General features: G+C 41.9%; 1 protein-coding gene across 1 annotated transcript in view; it reads right to left on the minus strand.

Moving 5' to 3' along the window:
• The window catches only part of OVCH1 (ovochymase 1), a 63,165-nt gene that overhangs the window by 29,887 nt on the left and 5,393 nt on the right, over positions 1-27,885 (minus strand). The window contains 2 exon segments of the mRNA XM_058282361.2: positions 566-659; positions 1,391-1,460. Coding sequence (XP_058138344.2) covers positions 566-659; positions 1,391-1,460 — 164 coding nt within the window.

The raw sequence follows: 27,885 nt of genomic DNA on the forward strand, positions 1-27,885 counted from the left end.
ATACTCCGGTTATACTCTTGGTCTCCAACCAAGCAAAGCAACACCAACTGAGGGACCACTAACAGGGGCTGAGAGAGTGACCACATGGCTGGAAGCTGATTCTTCATACTCAGAGAATAGTTAGACAGAGCGAAAGGTACTTTTGAAGCTTTCATTCAAAAAATCATCTTTAAGGCCCTAGTAGAAAGGACAGCTTTTGGTTACTTTTCATGGACACAAGTGAAAATATCAACAATAGAAGGGAGTGTAAGGTTTTACCATAAAAAACTGCCAACAGTGTACTCAGTGTTACACTTTTTGCTATTTCTCTAGGGACTTACTTTTCACCTTCCCAGTGTTCAGTCCATTCTTTTAAATTTTACAAGTTTCTATTAAAAACATTTCTGGCTGACGGTTAATTGGTTTGTGGGTTCTAAGGCTGGGTTTATGGTACTGTGAGTTCCCAGAGCAAGAAGTTCTCTTAGGTGCAAATAGTACCCAACGAAAACAACCTCTGCTGCAACTACAACGGTTATTTTGGAATAACACTCTCCAAATTAAGTTTACAGGATGGAATTCTACCCACCTAGCTCACGCTCCTCTTCTGGGCTGCCATAAATCACAACAGCATCATAAATACAGTTCTCATTAAACTCAACAGCAAAGTCCTCAAATGGCAACTGTACAAATTATAAGCACAACCACAGAGGTGGTCAAGAAAGAAAAGAAATACAGTTGAAGCGTTTCCCTCTGAGAGTTAGAGCACTCCGTCTCGCCCTCGCATGTGGACAGCAGTAAGTGACTGCAGCCCTTGCAGGTCCGTGGCTGGCAGGCTAAGGACCCGCAGCTCCGCCGCTGGGCATGAGACGCACCCACGTGTCCCAGGCCCTGGTACACGGTGTTCACGGCAGACCTGCGGCTAGGGCAAAGGGGCCACTGCCTCGCGAGGGAACTGGCTTAACCAAGCACGGGCATCACAGTGCAATTTCCTGTAGTCGTTAAAGACGGCTCTGTAGACGCGTCTGGAAGGATCCTTGGGATATTTTTAAGTGGAAAAGCACTGCCAAGCAAGATAAATGCACACACTCAACATTAACAAATGCTCAGAACGCCTCTCCCAGAGCACCCAGGAAGGAGACTTGGCGTTACCTACAGGGCAGGGCGGGAGCCTGGGGAGAAGGAGCTTACTTTTCACTGTGAGTCCTTTTTAACTGCTAAACTTTGAAGCCACATACGTGGATCCCTTTTTAAGGTTAAAAAAAAGGCAACTGGAACTTCCAGTCGTAATGGCTCCCTGACTGTCCACAGGAAGTCGGTAAGGAGCCAGCTGAGAGCCGGGTGCTGCACGGAGGCGAGACGCGGGCCGCTCACCCCTGCCACGTGTCCCTGTGGAGCACGACCCGCCACCCGCACCGCGCTCCCGGACACAGGTGGGGCAGCTGGCAGAGGGAACCAGCCCCTCTTCCCCGGACAGCCCGAACCTGCGGAAGCAGGGAGAGAGCCCGGGGGAGCCGCCAAAGGCCTTCCTCCTCCTCCTCCCAAACCAGAGAACCGTGGAGGAAGCCGAGCGCTGAGCCCCGCGCCCCTGAGCGAGTGTCCGCGGCGAGGGCGAGCTCAGAGCCTGCCCTGAGGTCAGCAGCAGCACCAAAGCAGCCGCGGCCTCGGGGTCTGTCAGCAGCAGCGGGGCCACCGTGTTTCCACAGACCCTCCCTGAGGAGGGCGTGAGACCGCAGGACTTCACAAACAAGCGCAGCCTCGTCTGTTTTCCTAGGACCCCCACAAGCTCTCTGTTTAGACAGATTCACGGCCCCTTCTTCTACATTTCCTGCTTTAATGTTTTTGCTCTTTCCGTCACCGTCTCATCCCCAGGTCTCAAATGTCCAAATTCTACTCATCCCGCAGGGGCTAACGCAAAGTCCACTTCTTCCACCAACTTCCCAGATACAAATGGAAATATCTCATTTAAAAAAATAAAAAAAGAACAGCTTTGAGATACAATTCACCCAAAGTATAGAATTTAATGATTTTTAGTATATTCACAGATACATCTAACCGTCACCAAAGTCAACGTTAGGACATTTTCATGGCTTCAAAAGGAAACCCCATATCCCTTTAGCTATCCCCACACCTCCAACTCCCAGTCCTAAGCATCCACCTTCTTTCTCTCTATGTCTTCCTATTCTGGACTTTAATAGAAATGGAATCACAAAATGGAGCCTTTTGTGATTGGCTTCCTTCACTTTGCATAGTGTTTGAGCCATATAACATATCAGTACTTCATTTCTTTTTATGACCAAATAATATTCCAAATGGATATATCAAATTTTATTTGTCTACTGATGGACATTCAAGTTATTTCCACTTTTCTGGCTGTTATGAAGGATGTTGCTATAAAACTTTCATGTACAGGTTTTTGTATGGACATATGTTTTCTTTTCTCCTGGGTATATACCAAGAAGTGGACTCCTGGGCTTCATAGCCACTCCGTTTAGTCATCTGAGGAAGCCTGTTCCCTAGTCTTATTTCATTTCCTACTTTGGAAGCACCCTTAGTTACCTCAGCAAACTGAAAGCTTATTACAGGTAGACACTTCGTTTATTTCTAGCATGTGATATGATGTCTGAAACAGTTATTTTTAACAAATTATTGGTTGAAAGAACCACTTACAGCTAAATAGTAAGACTTAAGCATGAAGTCATTTAGTCAATAAATATTACAACACCCAGCACAACACTTTGTAAATAGCATACTGCCAAACTTTTATGAAGAAACATGTGCTCTAACCACAGACCTTTGGAGAACTGAAGATCTACCATCAGTAGATACCCTCTATCATGCTTAAATATTATTTCAGTTGAAGTGCTTTTATAGCTTCTAAGAGGTATTTGATAAGAAATTTAATGACAGGGAAAAGATCTACTGTGGCATAAGAAAAAAAGTCCATTAGATAATAGTGCAGTCCTGCATGACACTGCAGTGACAAATGCCGGCCTTGTATATTTTGTCATAAATTACAAAATTGTGTGGGACAGAATGTAAACCATAATGTAAACTATAGACCATGCTTAGTAGCAATACTTCAGTATGTGCTCATCAACTGCAACAAATGTACCACACTAATGAAGGATGTTGTCAGTGTGGGAAAGTGTGTGTGTGGGGGAGTGGGGCACATGGGAATCCCTTATATTTTTTAAGTAACACTTATGCAGTCGAAAGTTTCTTTTAAAAAAATTACAGAAAAATAGAAAAAAAATAAAGTGTGCATAGTGAATACACGTAAATGGATAGGTATCAAAATGCTTCCAGGGGTTAATCCAGACTATAAATGGTTTGTATTTTCTTCCTTCTTCTCATATTACCAAATTTGAAAAATGTGCCTCTTTTGTGACAAAAGTGAAAAGTGAACCGTTTGGAAAGGAAGTTTTCTGACAATTGCCACATCAATTTGCCAACACTGTGCTCTTAAACTTGAGGAAGGAATGTGGTATTTGTGCCCAACGTAGAAAACTACTCAAGAGAAACATCAGTCAAATGCTCGTCACCATTTCTACTCCCCCAGCCCCCTCCACGGCAGGCACAGCGCGCAAGGCAGAATAGCTGCGTTGTGTGCAGAATGTAGTTTCAGATCCTTTAGCACCTCTTTGTCTCTTACTCTAAGATGACAAATGAAAGTAAACATGTCATACTTACTAATAAGCATTCCTTTGCTTGATTGGAAAGATACATAGTCATGATCACATCTGACTTGATATTCTACATCTAAGTGTTTAAGTCTTATCAGGATAATTTTATCTTCTGGTACTATTATTTTCTACCTACATAACCTGGGGTTGAGGAGGGTGGAGAAAACATAATAAATGGTAGAGTTGAGTTTGAGAAATAAGATCTAATATCTGTGTTTTAGGCTCATAACTTACCAAGAAATTGTACAGGGTATTAGGGAAAAAAAAGAAAATTTGAAATTACCTGTTGATGTTCAAACTGCTGACATCTCTCCAGCAAATAAATGAGTATTAGGCAATGTCCAGAAACTACCCTTTTAATTTCTTTAGTTATAAAATGCTACAATTTTGTCCATAAATTGAGTAATCTAAGCTTCAGCCTCTGTTCTATTATTGGTCTAATTGAAAATTCATGTATATTCTCCCAGCAGCTGAATTACGGATTAAGAGCTCCTATGAGTTACAGACTGACCTCACGCTAGCCCTAAGCGGCCACTCCTCCAAGGTCAGGTGTGCCCTGGCTGCTGAGCCCCAAGCGCTCCCCTACGCCTAGTAAAGCCATAACCACGTTCTGGCATTCTGAAAGCCATATTACATACTTCAGCATACTACCCTTGATCCTTATTTTCCTAACTGAACTCAGACTGTTATTCAAGAAAAGAAAACCCAGTTAGTCATAACCCATCACCTTCTTCCACGTCTCATGTTCACCCAAATGTAAAGCATTTTATCTGGAATCTAACATGTCAGAATGAAGTTTTTTCCAAAATGCAGCAGTCTTTGTCAACACCCTTAGAACTGCTAACCACACTGCCCACCTCTACCTAATAAAACTTCATGACTACAGGTGGCATCCAACTCTTTCCTTTTTTTTAAAGATTTATTATTGTTTTTATTTCTCTCCTCTTCCACCCCTTCCGACCCCCCTGTCTGTTCTCTGTGTCCATTTGCTGTGTGTTCTTCTGTGTCCGCTTCTATTCTTGACAGCAGCACCAGGAATCCGTGTCTCTTTTTGTTGTGTCATTCTTTATCTCCCATTCCAAAAACTAAATGTCAGTAATTCTACTTACTAAACATCTCCTCCTTTACTCTTTATTCTTTCTTTTCTTATTCTCCCTTCTTTACTCTTTTCTTTAGTCTTTTTTTCTTCATCATCTTAAATATAGATGTAAAAATCAGCTGTCTCAAATATTATTAAATCAATTTTAAGTACTTTGTTTTAAAGAGCAATAACCTGCCTAAATATTAAAAGTCCCATTCTAAGCACTTCAATTTAAAAAGTACTCCACCATCCATCCTTCTTCTTGAGACTCATTACCCCTGAGGAGGGCAGGGGATATTAAAGGCTTTTTCCAAATGGGAAAACTAGCGTTGGTATTAAGATTTATGTCTCTTATAGAGCAGGAACAGGAGTTCGGCCTTCATGATTTCAAAGGCCAGCACTTTTTCCTGTTTTCAAATTATTTTCTGCCTCAGAATGTCTTACTCAGAGATGGAAAACAGGTTTTAAATCACACAGCACCATTGATTTATTGTCAGCAGTTGTTGCATTTAGGAGGATGCTGAGGTCTAGCCGAACCAAGTAACAGAGGGGAGTCAAAATTAGCCCTTGATTTATTAACTCAAACCTCTTTTGAGTTCTTTACGTGTCAAGTACAAGGTCTCCCATGGGCGTAGGAGGAAGGAGCACCTGGCTGAAGCCTGCCAGAAGAAAGAAAAGCTCGTAGGGTCTGTATAACCCCCGTTCCTTCTCCACGTCACTGCTTTCTCCTTTACCATTACCTAACAGCCTCCATGTAAAATGTACAGGAACTCTCTGCCACCCAAGGTGCTGAGCAAGCTGGAGAAGTAATGCCTGGGGGAAGAGGCGCCACGCCTTATTTTAGTTCTAAAGCGCATTTTCTTTCACATTTTAACATTTCTAAAATGAATGCAGGGAAGCAGTTGTGGCTCAACAGATAGAGCATCTGCCTACCATATAGGAGGTCCAAGGGTTTGATACCCAGGGCCTCCTGGCTCATGTGATGAGTTGGCCCACACGCAGTGCTGCTGAGCGCAAGGAGTGCCGTGCCATGCAGGGGTGTCCCCTGCGGAGGGGAGTCCCATGCACAAGGAGTGCACCCCACAAGGAGGGTCGCCCCATGTGAGAAAAGCCCACCCAGGAATAGCGCCACACACATGGAAAGTTGATGCAGCAAGATGATGCAACAAAAAGAGACGCAGATCTCCAGTGCCACCAGATGAGAATACAAGCGGACACAGAAGAACACACAGCAAATGCACACAGAGAGTAGCCAACGGGGGGGGGGGGGCAAGGAGAGAATAAATAAACCTTAAAAAAAAAAAGAATGCATTTCACAGCTAATGGAATCTTAGCATTGCTGTATGCCCGGATTTAAAGAACCACTGGGTAGGGCTGGAGGGATTTGCTTCTGCCAGTCACTTGGGGACACCATCAGCATCGTGATTCTTTAAATTAATCTCCCGCATGAGGTGTTTTGGACTATACTATGTGTGAATTTAGACTGTAGGCCTGCGGGAGTAGCGGCTTGCGATTTAATTTCTCAGGGGAGATTTTTCTACCTGCCCTACTTCCAGTGCCCAGGTTGAAGCACTTTTCCTGTGGGGGCGTATGTGCTGTTCAGCATTACATTGAAGGCGCAGCCTCTGGGGTCCCATCTTTATGTAGGTATCTCCCAGTCTCAGGTATTTTGGCTTTTTCTTTTTAAATCTTTATATAAATAATGATGTAGATTGCAATCAATTTATCTTATGTGTTAAAATACAATGCAGGGGAGCAGGCTGTATTTTGGTTGAGCACCTGCTTCCCATGTACGAGGTCCTGGGTTCAATCCCTGGTACCTCCTAAAAAACAATTCCAATCCAAGCTAATGCTGACGGGGTTGTAAATGCCGCTCAAAGTCTTTTTATTCATCTCTAACTAACTACTTATTTTATAGTCCCTAGAAGCTATTTAGTGTCTTCTTTACTACGTAATATCCTAACTTCATTTCCTCAACCTGAAGCAACCAAAATCTCTTGTCTAGTAAGATGATATCTTAATATAAATTCTTTCAACTTTCCTACTGATGGTGTTTATTTTTTGTTGTTTCCTCTGGAATGGAATTATTCTTCCTTCTTTCCAAAGCCAAATCGTTATCAATGTTCCCATGAGACTTGCTTCACATTTCCATGTATTTCTCTTGGCTTTTCACTCCCACTCTCCCGTCTGCCCATAAGCACCTTTGAGTTTACCCAACCAGATGAGGTCCCAGCCCTCAAAGGCATGGTGCCATCTTCCTCTTTCCATTCTCTGCTGAACTGTCTTCCTCTCAGATGAAGGTCAGTAAAAATCCTGCTGTCACTTACGAGACGCTTTCTCAAAACGCACACTTAGCTCGCCTGCAAAGCCCCTGGCTCAGCCCTGCTCACCACCTCCACTGCGGCAAATCTGGCCAAAGCCACGCCGTTGCTCGCGTGGCTTGTTGCAGGGGCCGGGCTCTCAGCTCCCGGCCTTATCCTTCGACAGCCTGTCTGCAGCTCTGCGCCAAAGTGATGATCCCTTAAAAACGCGAGCCCCATCATGTCCCTCCTCCGCTAAAACGGCTCCCATCTCCCTCGGTGTAAAGTCCCAACCCTTGTTTCCTATGAGGCCTAACCCGGCCACCTGCTCGTCGCCTCGTCACAAGCACGTCCCCCCTCTCTCTCACAGCTCTGGCTCCTGGGTCTCCTTGCTGTTCCCTGCTCACAACTGCCGTTCCTTCCCCTGGAAGGTTCCCTCCCAAGCTGCCCATAAGATTTCCTCCCTCACCTTACTCAGGTTTGCTCAGCATCCCCTTCACGGTGAGGTCCTCCCCGACCGCCTTCTGCAATAAAGCACACCCCGAACTCGTTGCCGCCTTCTTGCTTTATTTATCTCACCGCCTTCTATCACAGGGAAATTTTTTGTATTCTTCCCACTCCCCACTTTCCAACTAGTTCCACGGAGACAAGTATTTCTGTCTTTTTCACTCACTTCTGTATTTCTAGTACCTAAAACAGTACCTGGCACATTCAACGGCCTCAGTAAGAATGCCCTATTTGGTAAAAAATATATATATACACACACACACACACACACACACACACCAAATATTCAATAATCGCTTAATGCAGCATGACTATGGCTTCTACTCCCACGAATGGACTGAATCAGCTCCCACATTTTGAACTGCCATCCTACAATGGCATTTTCACTGAATGCATTTTGACTTCGGCCATATCCGACTCCACTAACTACCCCATTAGTGCTGAAGGTTCCTTGCCGAGATCTTGGCAACACTTCACTGTCTAACTTCAGCCCCCAATTCCGTATATTTAAGAGTAAATTTGCTGCCGTCTGCATGTCTCTTATCCAGTGTAAAAATGCTTTCTAGATCCCTGCCCACAAGCCTCCACGCACTGCTAAACATCTGCTTCTTAGGGAGTGCACTGCCTCCTAAGGCAAGCCAGTCCGTTTCAGAGCTCTCCAGTTAGAGACCACTTCCTGCTGGGTTGAAATCTGCCCCCTGTCGGCTCCTACCCATTGCTCCTAGTTCTGAGCTCTGTAATTTCTCAAAACAAGCCCCATTCTGCCTCTCCAACAACCCTTCGGAGAAACCTAGACAGCTCCATCCTCCTCCAAGGCTTCTTCGGACCAAAAATATCTCTAGTTCTTCCAAACCCTTCCTCAAAGACTCTTTTAAAGTTTCTTTCCACCTCGGTCATAGTTCCAGAGATAAATTCCAGCTTATCAATTTCCTTCTGCAAAGATTGTATCTAGAGACCCTCTGTGCCCAGGACTAATTAAACAGTACTGCCATTCTTGCGCTGGACATTATTCTTCTATAGTTTAAGCAGAGATGGTAAAGGCCCTCTTAGCCTCTTATCATCACAAGGTAGTCAACGTCACAGAAGGTCAATTTAGACCCTTCAGCCTTTTCACTGAGGGCTGCAGTTAAGCCTCATCTTGCCCATCCTATACATCTAACAAATGTTTACATTCATTTTACACTGGTTTTATGAATTATCTTTTCATCGTGCTAGCTTTCTATTGCCTGTGGCATAAAGTGTAAGCTCCTTCACGTGGAATTCAAGACAGTCTACAACTAAGACCCAACCGTCCTTTTTATCTGCATCGTCCACGGCTAACCTAGTTGCCACAAACTTCCCCCTTGCGCTCCAGTGCACTGGGGTAGTCTTGGCCTGAACAACCCCGATTTTCCCCACCTTGACATCACATACATTCTTCCCATCTGTTGAAATATTATTTAAGCTACTTAAAAAAAAGACCTCCTGAGTGATAAAATCATAGCTATCCTTCAATGCCTAGTTTCAATACCAATCTTTTTCCTAAAGCATTTCTACCACTATACTCTACACCTTTCCAAAATGATCCCAGATGAGATGTGGCTTCTCCATTTGCCATAGTACCATAGGACTTCAGTGGTGTGGATTAGAAAGCTTATTGTGTCCTACTTTTTACTATAATTATTTTTCTCCAGGTCCCTCTTCTTATCGGATTATAAACTCAGAGCTCTCATTTACCTTTGTATATCCTTCAATGTCCACACAATTTTAACAATGAGTTTATATCAATAAATGAGGTGAGGTATCTGCAAAACCAACTTCTAAAGCTTAAAAATACCTTCACCCATACAATGGACAGGGTAGAAAATATTTAAAAATATACTGAAGCTTATAAAGCATGAACCATTTTTGGTCTTCTGTGATGCTTAGCAAAATAATTGCAAGATTACAGAAGTAAGCATAATATGATCTGTCACTAAGTTAGTAAAGCAATATTGTCAGATATTGTTCATGTTCAATATTTGACTATTCAATTTAGGCAAGTGCCAGTTTTAATACCCCTTGGGTTGGTTATTTCTTTAGTGGATGTCAGAAGTACCAATCAGTAAATACTTGCCCTCCAGAAAATATCAGGTGACATAGGCAGGCGTTTGTATCAGATATAGAATTTGAGAAACTAGATAAAATTGCCAAAACATATTCCCTTAAGTGGCTCGATTTGGGTGAGTGGAGTGGGGGAGGACTCAGGCATCATTCCTGCCTGGTGCACACACCAGTTATGAGAGGAGGTGCCCTCTTTGGAATGGGGAGAACAGATCTTCCCACTTTCTCCGAACATCACTGCCCCCTGAGGTCTACAATCTTCCAAAATGTCAGAAAGACATTGACTATTTGCCCCACCTACAGACATTTCAAAACAGATGGCACAGAGGTAAGCCTGGACTGTACAATCTATGGCTATGTGATTTTATTTATGGGAATGCTTATGGTTTTAGATGCTATGACCTAGACACTGAATTTGTAAGCAGGATTTTCTGATAAAGTGCTCTTCTGTATTTGGAGTTCTGCAGATTTTCTCATGCCATGGGAATCCCATGGTGCCTGTTGAAATTATAATAAATAGGACTAAAATGGGGTTTTCCTATGTCCTTTTAAGAGGTCCTAGATTATAATAAAATAATCCAAAAAAAATATTTGGATTATAATAAAATACCTTATATCCTGGATTATATTTTTAATAAAATATCTTTATACTGAAGTAAAGGCACACAATTTTCAGCAATGGCATTGCTTGAGGCTCTATTATCCCTTTGAATTTTCAGATGCCAGTGTCATTTTAAATTTTAGAGTATGTACATATATATACATGTAAAGCCATTTAAAGTTTAAATTCAAAAACTGAAATAAAATCCAGATTGTGAATAAAATACAATTCTTGCTTTTGTGTCTTCCTGACAACTTCTCCCAACCCAGCCTACCTAGATGATGAACACTACACAGACTCTCTCCTCTCTGCCTACATACAGATGCTGGACAGAACTCAGCTCCTATGTCACATACTTCAGACCCATTTCTGGGAAGGTTTACCCTAAACCAAACCTTCAGAGGAGGAGAGCATTTCAATACCTTTCCTAACAACAAACAACATTCAAATGATCATTTCAATGAAATATTTTAACCATGTGGCAGTAAAAGAATATTACGTATTATAATATTTACTACTAAAATCAGTACAGAGGGGACCTTCTCTCACAGAGTTAGTGACATACAAGTCTAAAAAACAAAAAAGCTTATGGGCCGCATGGAAGGAGAAAGCAATCTGATTTGATGGTTAGGACAGTTTTCAAAATAATAAAAGATTGAATTCAGATGTTAGTTAAGAAAATTCAATTTAACCATATTTCCAAAGCATAGTCAATTAGGGAGGGGGGGAAGAGCTAGAAAAAATAGGCGGTAAGGGGATGAGAAGCTTAGAAAGATCTTAAGAAGGTTTTACCTAAATTACTGATCGCATTCTGATACACGTTTGTGGATTCCCTGGTGTTGCCTGCTTTCCTTTCCCTTTTGGAACATTGTTCCCATTGACCTTTGTTCAGGCTTGTTAAGGTTTTCAGCCTTCTCTCCAGGATCACACCTGAGCGGAGGGCCTCCCTGCTATAGAGGCCATGGTCAAACACACTGCCTGCAACGACCACGTCGAGAACCGAGTGCTCTCAGCGGGGCTGGTGCTCTGGGACCCCCGCGGCCTCAGGCTGCCACGGAGGACAGCGGGACGGAGCGAGGGCCACGCGCTGCGCCCCGGGCCCTGCCTCCGTGGCAGCCGCCTGGCTCTTGGTGGCTGTGCTCCCTCATCCCTCCCCTGCAGAGGCTGCTCCGAGCGCCCTCGCAGCCGCGCCCTGCCCAGGGCGCCTCCTGGCCCCTGCTCCTCGGGCCATCATCGCTCACGGCGCATCACCTCTCCATGCGTTGTCTAGTTACATCTTTGTCTCCTCCAACAGATGGGAACCTTCTCCAGGCCAGGTGTGGCGTCTGCAGACCCCACTTTTCCTAACCTGGATGACGGTGCTGTGGATCTAGAAGCTCCCACGAGACCTCAATGTGCAGATCAGCACGGACTCCACAGAGCGCCTGCCGCAGAGTCAGCCCACCAGCTCTCCACGCTGCGTCCATGCTCCCACCGTGGCGAGGAACCTGCGCAAGGCTGAGCCGAGGCAGTGGGGAGGAGCAGCTCAGTGCTCTCAAGTAGTGCAGAGACACAGAAAATTAACTGACTACAGAAGGAAAGAATCCTCTGAGGAGTCTCTTTTCAAAAATGTTTTAAAATTTCATAAATATAAAAGTTTCTGGAAATCTTTCTATGCAGGGTTTCAGTTAAAGCTCAAGTCAAATTGACAGATGTCAGCCAGTGCTTATGATTTCAGACGAAAGTTTACATACACTGGTTTAAGAATCGAAAACCAGCCCTTTTCTTGTTTAAAGTTTAGGTCTGATTATAGCTGCAACAGATCAGACTAACTGCCCTCGAAATAATCACGTTCAATGTTCTGCTCAGAACAAAACGAGGAAGGAAGACTTCAGAGACACTGTGCCCACCCGTGACGTGTTCTGCGCGATAAACGCCATCGACTCAGACACCCTGGAGGAAACGCCCGGCGGGGCTCTTCTCTGGCTGTTTGTTAAAGGAGGCCCACCTCTCACACGGCCATCGCCCCCCGAGGTTTTCCCAGCAAGGGTGCAGATCCCACGGTCTCTTCTGCAAGCAAGGGGTCCTCCGGAGGCCACCTTCCACACACAGAGAGGAAATGTGCACACACAGAGTAAAGCAGCCTATCGGTTTCACAAACACCAGCCCTCACCTCAAGAAGAAAGGAGGTCCAGAACCCATTTGTCGCTGTCCGCGAGCATGGCCTGTCCACTGTGTGGCTTCCTCGTCGTTGGTTCCGAGGCAGCGTCTTCCCCCGGCCATCACAGCCGCCCGCAGTCGTGCAGGCTCACACCGACTCTCGACTCTCCCGTCCCGTCTCCCCCTCGCCTGGGGCACGGCAGCAGGTGGGCCGCACAGACGTCGGCTTCCACCCGGGCTCGTCCCTGGCGTCACCGAGAAGCAACGGGCCAGCGCGAGCCTGCAGCTTCGTGAGCCGAGCCGGGCAGTGGCCCCGAGCTGTGCACGGAACACCTAGCGGCCGAGCGGCCCCGGGGGTGTGAAGCACACACCCGCTCTGTCAGCTGCTGAGAAGGAACCCACCACTCCAGGTTCCCCTCCCTAACGGCCCTTCAGAGTAATTTGTTTAGAGACATGTTTCAAACAACTTTGTGAGATTAAACCTTCCTCCAAGAATGTAGCAGTGTTCTGAGGGGTTTAAAAAGAATTCCCTATAATGGCTGAAGATGGATAGAACACCCTTCATCTACTCTACCTGTAGTTCAACTTGGACAGTGGTGTAGTTCTAAATTTCTCCTCCAGGGAAGCAGATTTGGCTCACCTGATAGGGCGTCCGCCTACCACATGGCAGGTCCAGGGTTTGAACTGACCTGTGTGCAGCTGGCCCACGTGCAGTGCTGATGTGTACAAGGAGTGCTATGCCACGCAGGGGTGTTCCCCGTGTAGGGGAGCCCCATGCGCAAGGAGTGCACCCCACAAGGAGAGCTGCCCTGTGTGAAAAAAGCACAGTCTGCCCAGGAATGGTGCCGCACACTCGGCAAGCTGACGCAGCAAGATGACACAACAAAAAGAGACACAGATTCCCATGCTGCTGACAAGAATGGAAGTGGATACAGAAGAACACACAGCGAATGGACACAGAGAGCAGACTACTGGCTAGGGGTCAGGGGAAGGGGAGAGAAATAAAAATAATCTTAAAAAAAAAAGAAAAGAAATTTCTCCTCCAGTTCCTTGGCCTGTCAAGCCCCTAGGGGAAAAAATTAAGTTCTTCCAACAGCTAAACCTCTAGGATCTTTCCACAGCAGTTTCACCCTGCCTGCCAGTATTCAAAAAATTTCCCTTTGTAGTCTATATTTATAGAAATTTAGAAAAATTAAGAAAAACGTAGAACAAGAGAAAACCTAACCCATTGTTCTACCTGCCACCATAACCCCCCAAACTACTCACATTTTAGGTACGGCCTTCTCTTAAAGGCCAGTCTTCCATTCATTAGTTACTGAGCATTACTATGCAGCAAGCACTCTTTTCTAGCCTTCAGCAAATGAACAAGAAAAGAAAATCCACCATGGCGGAGCTGACTCACAAATGTGGGCGTGAGAATACAAATAACAAATATGACAAATTACATAGTCTGTTAGGTGCTCTGGGAAAATCAGACTGGGTTAAGTGAGAAGAGAACCACGGGGGTTAAAGACGCTGGTGTGAGGGACGTCATTTAAAATGTGGCAGCCTGGGCGATCCGGTGAGCGCTTGGCTGCGTGATTGCTGGTAATCCCAGAATCACAGGAACGAAGAGGACTGGGCCAGATTTTAAAAGTCTGGAGTAGTCCTCATGGATATGGTTTAAAGACTGACGCCTGGATGACGTCACTGAGAAAGTGAGAACAGAAGGGAAAGAAGTGGCCAAGGGCTGTGTCCTGGGGCACGCTAACAGAAGGCGGTTGACGAGAAGATGAGGAATGAAAAACGAAGAAAGGAGGAAAACCAAGGGAGTCCTGGAATTCAAGTGAAAAAAATACATGTCCAGGAAAGGAGTATGAGCGGTTCTGTCAAAAGCACCTCTCAAGTAAGATGATCGTGGGGTTTGCTAGCATTTGTTGAGGATTTTTGCATCTATATTCGTAAGAGATATTGGTCTGTAGTTTTCTTTTCTTGTAGTATCTTTATCCGCTTAGGTATTAGGGTGATGTTGGCCTCACAGAATGAGTTAGGGAGTATTCCTTCCTCCTCTATTTTTGGAAGAGTTTGAGCAGAATTGGAGTGAAGTCATCTTGGAATGTTTGGTAGAATTCTCCTGTGAAGGCATCTGATTCTGGGCTTTTCTTTGTTGGGAGAATTTTGATTACTGACTCAATCTCTTTACTAGTAATTGGTTTATTGAGATCTTCTCTTTCTTCTTAAATCAATGCAGGTTGGCTGTGTGTCTTGAAGAATTTTTCTGTTTCATCTAGTTATCTAATTTTTTGGAACACCATTGTGCATAGTATCCATTTATAGCCCATTTTTATTCCAGTGGGGTTGGTAGTAATATCCACCTTTTCATTTTTGATTTTTGTTGCTTATAAACTTTTTTCTTTATCAGTGTAGCTAAAGATTTGTTGATTTTGTTGACCTTTACAAGGAACCAACTTTTGGTTTCATTGATTCTGCTGATTTTTGTTTCCTATTTCATTTATCTCCACTTTAATCTTTACTTCAAACTTTCTTCTGTTTGCTTCGGGTTTGGTTTTTTTTTTCCTAGTTCTAGTTTAAAGATGAAGTCTGGATTGTCAACCACCACACCAGGAAAACGAGAGAGTCTACAACTGCAAGCAGGAGAATCGCATCCATCAGCCACGTGGGATCTAAGCCCCCTCTCGAGTTAGAGGCAGAGGGGCATCACCATCCCAGGGTCCTCAAGATGAGGAATAAAATATGGATTAGAGTAGACTAACTGGTATTCTACTAAAGAGTTACTGTGACTGTAGCAACGGAAGAATTTGTATCATTGATGTGGAGACTGTGGCCACAGGAGTTACTGAGGGCAGGGAGAGGGAAGAAGAGGTGTGATATGGGGGCATTTTCAGGACTTGGAGTTGTCCTGAATGATACTGCAGGGACGGATGCAGGACATCATACATCCTGCCATAACCCACTGAATGGACTGCGGGGGAGTGTAAACTACAATGTAAACTAAAATCCATGCTGTGTAGCAGTGCTCCAAAATGTATTCATCAAATGCAATGAATGTGTCACATTGATGAAAGAACTTGGTGATGTGGGAGGAGTGGGGGTGGGTGGGGAGTGGGGTATATGGGATCCTCTTACATTTTTTAAGGTAACATTTTGTATGATCTATGTATCTTTAAAAATTTTTTAAAATCTATTAAAAATTGAAATATAAAAAAAAAAGGTTAAGTCTGTGATTTGAATTCTTTTGAATATAAGTGTTTAGAGCTACAAATTTCCCTCTCTTCACTGCCTTCACTACATCCCAAAGTTTTGGTATGCTGTATTTTCACTTAAATTTGCCTCAAGAGATTTCCTAATTTTGTTTCTGAGCTCCTCTCTAACACACTGGTTGTTGAAGAGTACATTAATTTCCACATATTTGTGAACTTTCCACATCTCCCTCTGTTATTGATTTATAGCTTCATTCCTTTGTGGTCTGAGAACATACATTGTATGATTTCAATATTTTGTAATAATTATTTTGTGACTCTACATATGGGTTATACTGGAGAATGATCCCAGTGCACGTGAGAAGAATGAGCATTCTGATTTTGTTAGGTGCAGTGTTCTATATATGTCTGTTAGGTCTAGTTGGGTTAGAGTATCATTCAAGCCTTGGATTTCCTTATTGATCTTCTGGTGTATTAAAGTCTCCTATTATGCAGAGCTATCAATTTCTCCCTTAAAATCTGTCAGTATTTGCTTTCACATATTTTGGAGCATATTAGACAATATACTGAAATAATTATACACAATGATCAACTGATAGTTATCCCTGGTATGGAAGGCTGGCTCAACATAAGAAAATCAATGAATATCATACACCATGTTAATATTAATAGAATGACAGGGGAAAAAACCACATGATGCAGAAACATCATTTGATAAAATACAGAAGTGTTTCTTGATAAAACCAATTTGAACACTAGAAAGAAACTTTCTTCACATGATAAAGAGCATATATGAAAATCCCACAGCTAACAACCAACTTAATGGTGAAAGAGTGAAAGCTTTCCATTTAAGCTTTCCATTTAAGATCAGGAACAAGACAAAGATGCCCAGTGCCACCACTGTTATTCAACATTGAACAGAAAGTCCTTGCTAGAGCAGTTTTAGGCTAGAAAATGAAATAAAGGGCATCCAAATTGAAAAGGAAGGAAGAAGTAAAACCTTCCCTACTGGCAGATGGCATGATCCTATATACAGAAAATCCTGAAAAATCCACAACAAAGGTCCTGGAGTTAACAAATGAATCCAGTGAATTGGCTGGATACAAGATGAATACCCATCAATCAATAGTAGTTCTATACACAAGCAGTGAACAATCAGAACAAGACATTAAGACAAAAATTCCATTTAGCAACTAGTAATAAAGTTAATTAAGGATATAAAGGACTTGTAAACAGAAAACTATAGAACATTGCTAAAAGAAATTAAAGAAAACCTAAATAAACCTAAATAAATGGAAGGATATTCTGTGTTCATGAATTGGAAGACTAAATATCATGAAGATGTAAATACTACCCAACAAAATTTATTGATTCAATGAAATTCCAATCAAAATTCCAATGACCTTCTTTGCAGAAATGGAAAGTCAATCATCAAATTTATATGGAAGGGTAAGGAGCCCCAGAAAGCTAAAGCCATCTTGAAAAAGAAGAATAAAGTTGGAAGACTCATACTTCCTGACCTTAAAACTTATTACAAAGCCTCTGTGATCCAAACAGCTTGGTACTGACACAAGGACAGACACATAGACCAATGAAATAGAACTGAGAGCTCAGAAATCAACCCTCACATTTATGGTCAAAAGATTTTTGACCAGAGGGCTAATATTACTTAATGGGGAAAGAACAATCTCTTCAACAAATGGTGCTGGGAAATCTTTTTCTTCATTTGAGAAATAATATACAAAAGTCAACTCAAAATCGGCAAAAGGCAACTCAAATTCAGGATTAAGAAATCCTGAAACTTAACAAGACAAATAATCCAATTTAAAAATGGTCAAAAGATTTGAACAGACATCTTACCAAAGAAGATATACAAAATGGCCAGAAAGCACATGAAAAGATGCTCAGTATCATTAGCCATCAGGGAAATGCAAATCAAAACCATAATGAAATATAATTTCATACCCATTAGAATGGCTGCTAGTAAAAAATGGAAAATAAGTGTAAGAAGATATGTATAAATAGGAACACTCATTCATTGCTGGTGGCAATATAAAACGGTGCAGCCACTGGGGAAGACAGTTTGGCAGTTCCTCAGAAAGTTAAGTACAGAACTCCCATATGATCCAGCAATCCCACTACTATTGATAGGTATATACCCTCAAAGAATCAAAAGTAGGGGCTCAAACAGATATTTGCACACTGATGCTCATAGCAGCATTATTCACAATTGCCAAAAGATGGAAGCAACCCAAGTGTCCATCAACCAATGAATTGATAAACAAAATGTCGCACATACACCCAATGGGATATTTTTCAGCCTTAAAAAGGAATGAAGTCCTGATACAAGCAGCAACATGGATGAACCTTGAAGGCATCATGTTGAATGAATAAGCCATACACAAAAGGACAAATACTGTATGATCTCACTGATTTGAAACAGAGTAAGCAAACTCAGAGTCAGAATCTAGAATACAGGTTATCAGAGGATGGGGTAGGAATAGAGAATGGGAAGTTAAGGCTTAAAAGTACAGGGTTCCAGGGCGAAGCCAAGACAGCAGCAGAGTAATGAGCTCCTGGAGTCAGCTCGTGATACAGAGCAGTTGGTGGTCACCCAGAAGTATCTAAAGGAACTGTTTGGAGGACTCAGGAGACCAGAGGAGTGTCCTGCAACATCCTAGAGAGTGTGGAAGGAGAGTGCCCATCTGCACAGAGGATCTGTGAGTAGAGCCCTCCATACTGGGGAGGTTGGTACCCATGGCACGCAAGCCACCTCGGGAGCTATTCCATGGCTGGAGTTGGATGCTCCATTTCTCTCAAAAAAAAGGGAGAAAGACATGGTGTAGCACCAACTTCAGCTATTGATTGGTGGATTTGGCAGGCTGAAGTAGAATCCTAGGAACAACTAATCTTTGAACCTGTCCAGGTCAGAGGGAAGCCAGTGGCCGCCATTTTGACTCTACCCTGGGAATGAGGGGAAGTGGGGCAGACTGAAAATTACAGTGCTTATAAGAACCAGCTTCTTTCCACCTAGGTTGGATTGCAGGTCTAGCCTAAACCCCAGTCCCACCTCTTGCAGGGAGGAAGCTGGGGGGAATGCACCACCTCTCTGGGCAGCTGCAAGCCATGCTGCAGAAGCTGGTGTCCATCCTACTTCAGGGGCGCAAGCCACCTCAGGAGGCATTCCATGGTTGGAGTTAGAAGCTCCATCTCCCATAAACAATGAAGTAAGAGACAGTTATCCACTGCCCTCAGCTACTGATTAGTGGACTCTGCTGGCTAAAGTATAATCCTAGAGCCAGCCAAGGTCTGAGCCTGTCCAAGTGGGACAGACTCTGGTAGCCACCATTTTGACTCCACCCCTGGCATGAGAGGAAGCCAGGCTGACTGAAATCCAGTGAAGTTAGGGAAGGGCTTCTTTCCACCAAGATCAGACTGTAGCCCTCCCCCTAGTGGGGCTCCAGCCCCACCTCCAGCAGAGTAGCTGGTGGGACCTGCACCAGGCTCTCCAGGCAACTGCAAGTGCTCTCTGCTGGCACAGGCTGAATAGTTGGACACCTGGGGCTGTATCCCTGTACCCCAAAAGAATAGGAGAGGAACTGGGTATCCTTGGCCTCCCCGGGCAATGGCAGGAGTTTTCAACCCACACAAACAGGTTTGTCAGTGCCTTTGAGCCCATCTCCACCTCTGTCCCCCCACAGGATAGGAGAGGCCTGGTGTTGCCTCACCCTCTCAGGGCAACTTCAGGTAGTCTTGGCCTGCACAAGCCTGACTGTTGGGCACCTGTGGCACCACCTCCATCCTCAATAGGACAAGAACAGACTGTGTTTGCCCAGCCTCTCTGGGTAACTGCAGGTGATTTTGGCCCACACAGCCTGGACTGGTGAGTACTTGTGTGCCGACCATCACCCCCCAATAAGTGTTTCCACAGCTTTTTGGGGCAATGGCAGACCTTCAGCCTGCATGGACTGGACTATGGGATGCCTATGAATCCACCCCCACCCCCAATAGGATAGGAGGGTCTGGTGTCTCCACAGACTCTCTGGTCAAAATGAGTACTTTCGGTCAACAGGGATTGAACTGTTGGGTGACTGTGGATCCAACCCTATGCCTTAACAGGACAGAAAGGGGTTGGTGTTTCCTCAGTCTCACCAGGGAACTACAAGTATTCTTGGCCTAAACGACGGAACTGTTGAGTGCCCATAGAACCACCCCCACCACCCACTAGGATAGGAGGGGGCTGGTGCTTCCTCAGCCTCTCTGGGCAACGGTGGATACTTCTGGCCTCCAGGACTGAACTATTGAGCACTGCTGGTTCTGTTCCCACCCCCTAAAGGGCAGAAGGGATAGTACTCCCTCAGCCTCTCAGGGCAACTGCAGGCATATTTGGCCCACAGAGATTAGATTGTTGGGCACTCCAGAGGGTCGATTCCCACCCCTGGAAGGGAGAGAGTCTGGTGCTACATCAGTTTACCTGAGCAACTGTGGTCATTTTGGACCCACACAGCATAAATTGCTGACCACAACTATAGCTCCATCCCTGCCTAAGGAAGGGAAAGAAGGGGTGTGAAGCTCCATCAGTGTCTCCAGGAGACTGCAGACAGTCTTGTTGTTCCCAACTTGGATTATTATACACAGTTGCAGCTCTGTCCCTGCCCCTGACAGAGGAGAAAGGTGGGAGAAGTCTTATCATTTCCTGGGGCAAACGTGGGCAGCTTCAGCCTCAATAGCTTACAGCATCAACTACATCCTTGGCTAATACTACACAACCAGCAAGGGAGAAAGACAAGAAATCCCTAAACTAAAGTGAGAAACTGCACCCAGAATGAATGTATCTAGCAAGCCTCATGTGGAAACACCAACAAAAAATTATAATCCATACCAAGAAAGAGAAAAAGATGGCCCAGTTAAAGGAGCAAGATAAGCCTGCAGATGACATTAAAGAGTTGAGACAACAAATCTTAGATGTCCAGACAAATCTCCTTAATAAATTCAGTGAGATGGCTAAGGAGATTAAGGATATTAAGAAGATAAGCACAAAAGAGAATTTGAAAGCATACATAGAAAAATAGCAGACCTCATGGGAATGAAAGGTGCAATAAATGAAATTAAAAATACACTGGAGGGATATAACAGCAGATCTGAGAAAGCAGAAGAAAGGATTGGTGAGCTTGAGCATGGCCTCTGAAAGCAAACATACAAAAGAACAGATAAAGAATGGAAAAAATTGAACAGGGTTTCAGGGAACTAAATGACAGCAAGAGACATGCAAACATACATGTCATGGGTGTCCCAGAAGGAGAAAAGAAGGGAAAAGGGGTAGAAGGAATATTTGAAGAAATAATGGTAGAAAATTTGCCAACCCTATTGAAGGATGTACTTCCATCTGAATACATTCCATCTGAATACTTCCACAACATACTTCCATCTGAATAAATCCAAATAGACAAACTCTGAGACACATACTAATCAGAACATCAAATGCCAAAGACAAAGAGAATTCTAAGAGCAGCAAGAGAAAAGCAATGCATAACATATAAGGGATACCCAATAAGATTAAATGCCTATTTCTCATCAGAAATCATGGAGGCAAGAAGACAGTGGTATGGTATGATATATTTAAGATATTGCAGGAGAAAACTGCCAGCCAAGAATTTTATGCCCAGCAAGATTATCTTTTGTGGGAAACAAAGGCATGTTGTTTCCATAATAGCAAGTTACCTCCTTAACCACTGAGTCATGCTGTCCTTGGAGATATAGGTGCAGGTCATAAATCTATCAGGGAAATGTAACATTCTGGTGGAACAAGGATTTGCTAGAATAGAACGACCTGAGCAACAAGATTAATGAGTATATTTGTTTCAATAATATAATAGAACATTATGAGCTTTAGTAACCATCTAATTCACTGTGTTAGTAAGAATGAGGTAATGGTAATAGTTATCTAGAATAGTTCCTGCTTCTCACAACCTATTGGGGTATATAAGCAAGACCCTGAGACTAATAAACTTGTCTGATGAGCTTGCTTGAGGCTTCAGTGCTCTCAGATCCCCTGATCCCAATCTCTCTTTGTCTTTCATTCCCGATACCCTTTGGGCCCGTGACTCCGATAATCTTTTAAAATGAAGGTGACCTTAGAATATTCACAGATAAACAGAAACAGAGAGAGTTTACAACAAAAAGACCATTTGCAGGAAATACTAAAGTGAGTGTTACAGCCTGAAAGTAAAAGACAGGAGAGAGACCTAGAAGAGAGTCTAGAAATGACAACTATATTAGTAACAGTAACTAAAAGTGTCAAAAATAAAATGACTGATAAAACAGAGAAATTAAAATGGATGAAATAAGAACTGCCTTTACAATAATAACATTGAATGTTCATGGACTAAACTCCCCAATCAAAAGACACAAACTGGCAGAGCAGATAAGAAAATATAAGCCATCTATATGTTGTCTGCAAGAGACTCACCTTAGACCCAAGGATACCAGTAATTGAAAGTGGAAGCTTGGAAAAGATATTCCATTCATGCAGTAACAAAAAAAAAAAAAAAAAAAAAAAAAAAAAGCTGGGGTAGCTATACTTACATCAGATGATATAGACTTTAAAAGCAAAACTGTTACTGGAGACAAGGAAGGACATAGTAATAAAAGGGATGATTCACAAGGAAGAAATAATAATCATAAATATATATGCACCTAACCAGGATGCCCCAAGATACATGAAACAAGCACTGGCAAAACTGAAGGGAGAAATAGATATCTCTACAATAATAGTTGGAAACTTCAAGACAGCACTCTCAGCATTGGACAGAACATGTGGGCAGAAGATCAATAAAGAAACAGAGCTTGAATAATATAATAAATGGACTAAACCTAATAGACATATACAGAACATTGCACCCGCAAACAGCAGGATATACATTCTTTCAAGTGTTCATGGATCTTTCTACAGGATAGGCCATATGTTGGGTCACAAAGCAGATCTCAATAAATTCAATAAAATCGAATTATACGAAACACTTTCTCTGATCATGATGGAATAAAGTTGGAAATCACCAAGCGGCAAAAAAAGGGAAAATTCACATATGTGGAGATTAAACAACATACTCGTAAATAATCAGTGGGTCAAAGAAGAAATTTCAAGAGAAATCAGTAAATACCTTGAGACTAATGACAATGAGAACACAACATATCAGAACCCATGGGATGCTGCTGTGAAGGCAGTGTTGAGAGGAAGATTTATAGCCCTCAATGCTTACATTAAAAAAGAAGAAAGAGCTAAAATCAGTGATTAAGTACACAGCTGGAGGAACTAGAAAAAGAACAGCAAACTAATCCCAAAGCAGGTAGAAGGAATGAAATAACAAAGATCAGAGCAGATATAAATGAAATTGAGAACAAAAAAAATGATAGAGAAAATTAACAAAACCAAAAGTTGGTTCTTTGAGAAGATTAACAAAATCGACAAACTCTTAAGTAGACTGACAAAGAGAAAAAGAAAGGAAACGCAAATAAATGAATTAGAAAATGAAAATGGGGACATTATGACTGACCCCACAGAAATAAATAAGAGAATACTATGAACTATATACCAAAGAACTAGGCAAGGTAGATGAAATGGAAAAATTCCTAGGAATGTACAAACAACCTATACTAACCCTGGAAGAAATAGAAAACCTCAACAAACCAATCACAAGTAAAGAGATTGAAACAGTCATCAACAAGCTCCCCCAGTGAAAAGCCTTGGACCAGATGGTTTTACAGGTGAGTTCTACCCAACATTCAAAGAAGATTTAATATCAATCTTACTCAAGCTTTCCAAAAAACTGAACAAGAAGGAAGACTACAAAACTCATTCTATGAAGCCAATATCACTCTAATATCAAACAGAGATAAAGATATTACAAAAAATAAAATTACAGACCTGTTTCTCTAGTGAATATGGATGCAAAAGTCCTCAAAAAACCTTGTTAATCGAATCCAACAACACATTAAAAGAATTATCCATCAAGATCAAGTGGGTTTTATACCAAGTATGCAAGGCTGGTTCAACACAAGAAAATCAATCAGCATAATATACCACATTAATAAATTAAAGAAGAAAAATCACATGACCTTGTCAATTGATGCAGAAAAGGCAATTGACAAAATACAGCATCCTTTCCGGATAAAAATACTACAAAAAAATAGAAATTGAAGGAAACTTTCTCAATATGATAAAGGCCATATATGCAAAACCCACAGCTAACATTTTACTCAGTGTTTAAATACTGAAAGCTTTCCTGTTGAGATCAGGGACAAGACAAGGATGCCCACTGTCACCACTATTGTTCAATATAGTGCTAGAAGTTCTACTAGAGCCATCAGGTAAGAAAAAGAAATAAAAGGCATCCAAATTGGAAAGGAAGAATTAAACTTCAACTATTTGCAGATGATATGACTGTATATCTAAAAAGTCCTGAAAAATCTACAACAAAGCTGCTAGAGCTAATAAATGATTTCAGTAGAGTGTCAGGATACAAGATCAATATGCAAAAATCAGTGGTGTTTCTATACACTAATAACATGCAATCTGAGGAGGAAGTCAGGAAAAAAATTCCATTTATAATAGCAACTAAAAGAATCAAATATTTAGGAATAAACTTAACCAAGGATGTAAAGCACTTGAATTCAGAAAGCTATAATGTATTCCTAAAAGAAATTTAAAAAGACCTAAATAATTGGAAGAATATTCCATGCTTAAGGATTGGAAGACTAAATAGCATTAAAATGTCAATTCTACCCTAACTGATATATAGATTCAATGCAATTCCAATAAAAATTCCACCAACATTTTTTAAGCAAATGGAAAACACAATTATCAAGTTTATCTGGAAGGTTAGGAGGCCCTGAATAGCCAGAAACATCTTACAAAGGAAAAGTGGAGTTGGAGGGCTCTCTCTTCCAAACTTTAAATCATATTACCTAGCTACAGTGGTAAAATAGCATGGTATTGTCATAAAGATAGACACACAGACCAATGGAACCAAATTGATGGTTCAGAAACAGACCTTCACATCTATGGCCAAGTGATTGTTGACAAGCCTGTCAAGCCCTCCCAGTTGGGCAGAACAGTTTATTCAACAAATGGTGTTGGGAGAACTGGATATCTATAGCCAAAAGAAAGGAAGAAGACCCCTATCTCACACCTTACATAAAAATTAACTCAAAATAGATCAAAGGCCTAAATATAAAAGGAAGTACAGTAAAGCTCCTAAAAGAAAATGTAGGAAAAGGCCTGGTAATAGGTGGTAGATTCTTAAACCTTACACCAAAAGCACAAGCAATGAAAGAAAACATGGATAAATGGGATCTCCTCAAACTTAAACACTTTTGTGATTCAAAGGACTTCATCCAAAAGGTAAATAGGCAGCTCAGTCAATGGGAGAAAATATTTGGAAACCACTTATCTGATAAGGGTTTGATTTCCATTCTACATAAAGAGATAATACAACTCAACAATAAAAGAGCAACAATCCAATTAAAAAAATGGGCAAAAGATTTAAATGGACATATCTCCAAAGAGGAAATACAAATGGCCAAAAAGCACATGAAAAAATGTTCCATATCACTAGCTATTAAGGGAAATGCAAATAAAAACAACGAGGGAAGTGAATGTGGCTCAACTGATAGAGCATCCATCTACTGTATGGAGAGTCCAGGTTTCAATCCCCAGGGCCTCCTGACCCATGTGGTGAGCTGGCCCATGCACAGTGCTGCTGCCACACACAAGGAGTGCCATGCCATGCAAGGGTGTCCCCGCATAGGGATCCCCCATGTGCAAGGAGTGTGCCCCATTAGGAGAGCCACCCTGTGTGAAAAAAGCACAGCCCACCCAGAAGTGGCGCCACACATATGGAGAGCTGATGCAGCAAGATGTCACAACAAAAAAAAGAGACGCAGTTTCCCAGTGCTGCTGGATAATGCAAGTGAATGCAGAAGAACACACAGTGAATCGACACAGCAGACAATGGGGGGGGGGGGGGGAGGAAGGGGAGAGGAATAAAAATAAAAATAAATAAATAATATATTTTAAAAAACCGAGATATCATCTAACTCCACATAGAATGGCAATTATTAAAAAAAACAGACAACAGTAAGTGCTGGAGAGGATGTGGGGAAAGGGGAACACTCCTTCACTGTTTGTGGGAGTGTAAAATGGAGCAGCCTCTGTGGAAGACAGTTTGGTGGTTCCTCAGGAAGCTAAATATAGAACTGCCCATCTGATCCAGCAATTCCTCTACTAGGAATATATCCAGAAGAACCAAAAACTATGACACATACAGACATCTGCACACCAACGTTCATAGCAGCATTATTCACAATTGCCAAAAGATGGAAACAACCCAAGTGCCCATTCACCAGTGAGTGGATAAACAAAATGTGGTACATACACACGATGGAATATTATGCTGCAGTAAGAATAAATGAAATTGGGACACATGTGATAACATGGATGAAGTCTTGAAGACATTATACTAAGCGAAATAAGCCAGACACAAAAGGACAAATATTGCATGGTCTCATTAACATGAACTAAATATGAATAATAAACACATGGAATTAAAACATAGAGTATAGGTTATTAGGAGATAAGAGGAGGGTTGAAAAGAACTACTGATGCTTAACGTATGTAGACGTTTTAATTAACTTGACTGTACAAGTGTGGAAATGGATAGAGTTGACGGTAACACAATATAGTTAGCAGCACCTCACTATAAATAAATGGGATTGTGTCTGAAAACAGTAGTCTGGGAAAGTAAGTGTCAATAGAAAGAAAGCTAAAGAATAATCTATGGACTGAATAACACAGTGAACCCAGAGGTGGATGAGGACAGTGGTTAAGGGTTAAAATGCAAGAGAGTCCTTCTATGAGCTAGAGCAGATGTACATCACTATTGCAGGGTGATTGGAATATGGAGAAGTATGGTAAAACTACAATTTGTGTGACCTAAGACTGTGGTTAACAGCAGTACTATAATATTCTTGTATCAATGCCAAAGCTGTACTGTGTTGATAATGGAGGTATACGGAAAAAGTGTGTGGAATGTATGCTATGGACCATGATTGGTGGTAATATCTGATATTATCTCATAATCTATAACAAATGTTCCACCATAGTGTGGTGTTGTATGGAAAATCTATACATCTGTATGATTGTTTTGCAAGTTCACAACATCTGTAACAAAAAAATATTTTTAAAAAATAGTGTGAGTTGGGGGAAAAATACACTAAATCTAAGATAAGGACTATAGTTGGTAGTAATATTTTGATGATCTCCTGCATAATTTCTAACAAATGTTTCACAACAAGGCAAAGTGTTGGTAGAAGGGTGATGCATGAGACCCCTGTGCGATGTTTTGTATGTCTATTTTGTAAGTTCACAATCTTTACTATACACTTATTGTTTATGCATGTTCATGTATGAATGACATACTTCAATTTAAAAAAAGTTAAAAAGAAAAGTACAGGGTTCCTATTTGGAATGATGGAAATTTTTGGTAATGGTGATGATGGTAGCACAACATTGTGGGTTCAATAAACAGCAATGAAATACATATATCTGAATATGATTAAAAAGGGAAGTGTTAGATTGTATATACGGTATCAGAGTAAGAATTTTACAAAAAATCCAAGGAACCCTAAGTTTAACCGTGGGCTTTAATAATACAGTTACAGAAGTGTGCAACCATCAGTTGCAAGAACTTCTGCTCATCAGCCCAAGGTGTTAGTGGTGGGATGCTGTATAGAAATCCTGTATTTTATGCATGATTTTTATGTAGACCCACAACCTCTCCAATAAAGGGAAAAAACCCACAATGGAATAAATACTACTCAACAATAAATAAAGAATAAACTGCTGGTATACCCAATGATACAGGATGAAACTAAAAAACATTATATTGAATAAAAGATGCTAGACCCAAAAAGAGTACAATGTTATGATTCCATTTATATGAAGAGAAAATACAATTAGGTCATTAGTTGTTGCCTATAATGTCCTGGGAAAGGGCACAAAGACACTTTCTCAGTTTCTGAAATATGAAATATTCTCTACTTTGGGGGTCTATGGGTCTTCATATTTAATATATTTATTATTAAATTATAATAAAAGATAAGGATTGATTTTTATTTGAATTTATCAACATGAAGATCTCTGGTGACTGTGGCAAGAGCAGCACTGGTAGAGTAGTGGGGGTGAGAGTTTTAACTGGGATATGGCAAACCTAGTATATCTAATTGTGAGACTTGAGAAGCAATGGACATACTAGCA

Source organism: Dasypus novemcinctus, chromosome 20 (genome assembly GCF_030445035.2).
Source record: "Dasypus novemcinctus isolate mDasNov1 chromosome 20, mDasNov1.1.hap2, whole genome shotgun sequence".
In the NCBI taxonomy this organism is placed as follows: Eukaryota; Metazoa; Chordata; class Mammalia; order Cingulata; family Dasypodidae; genus Dasypus; species Dasypus novemcinctus.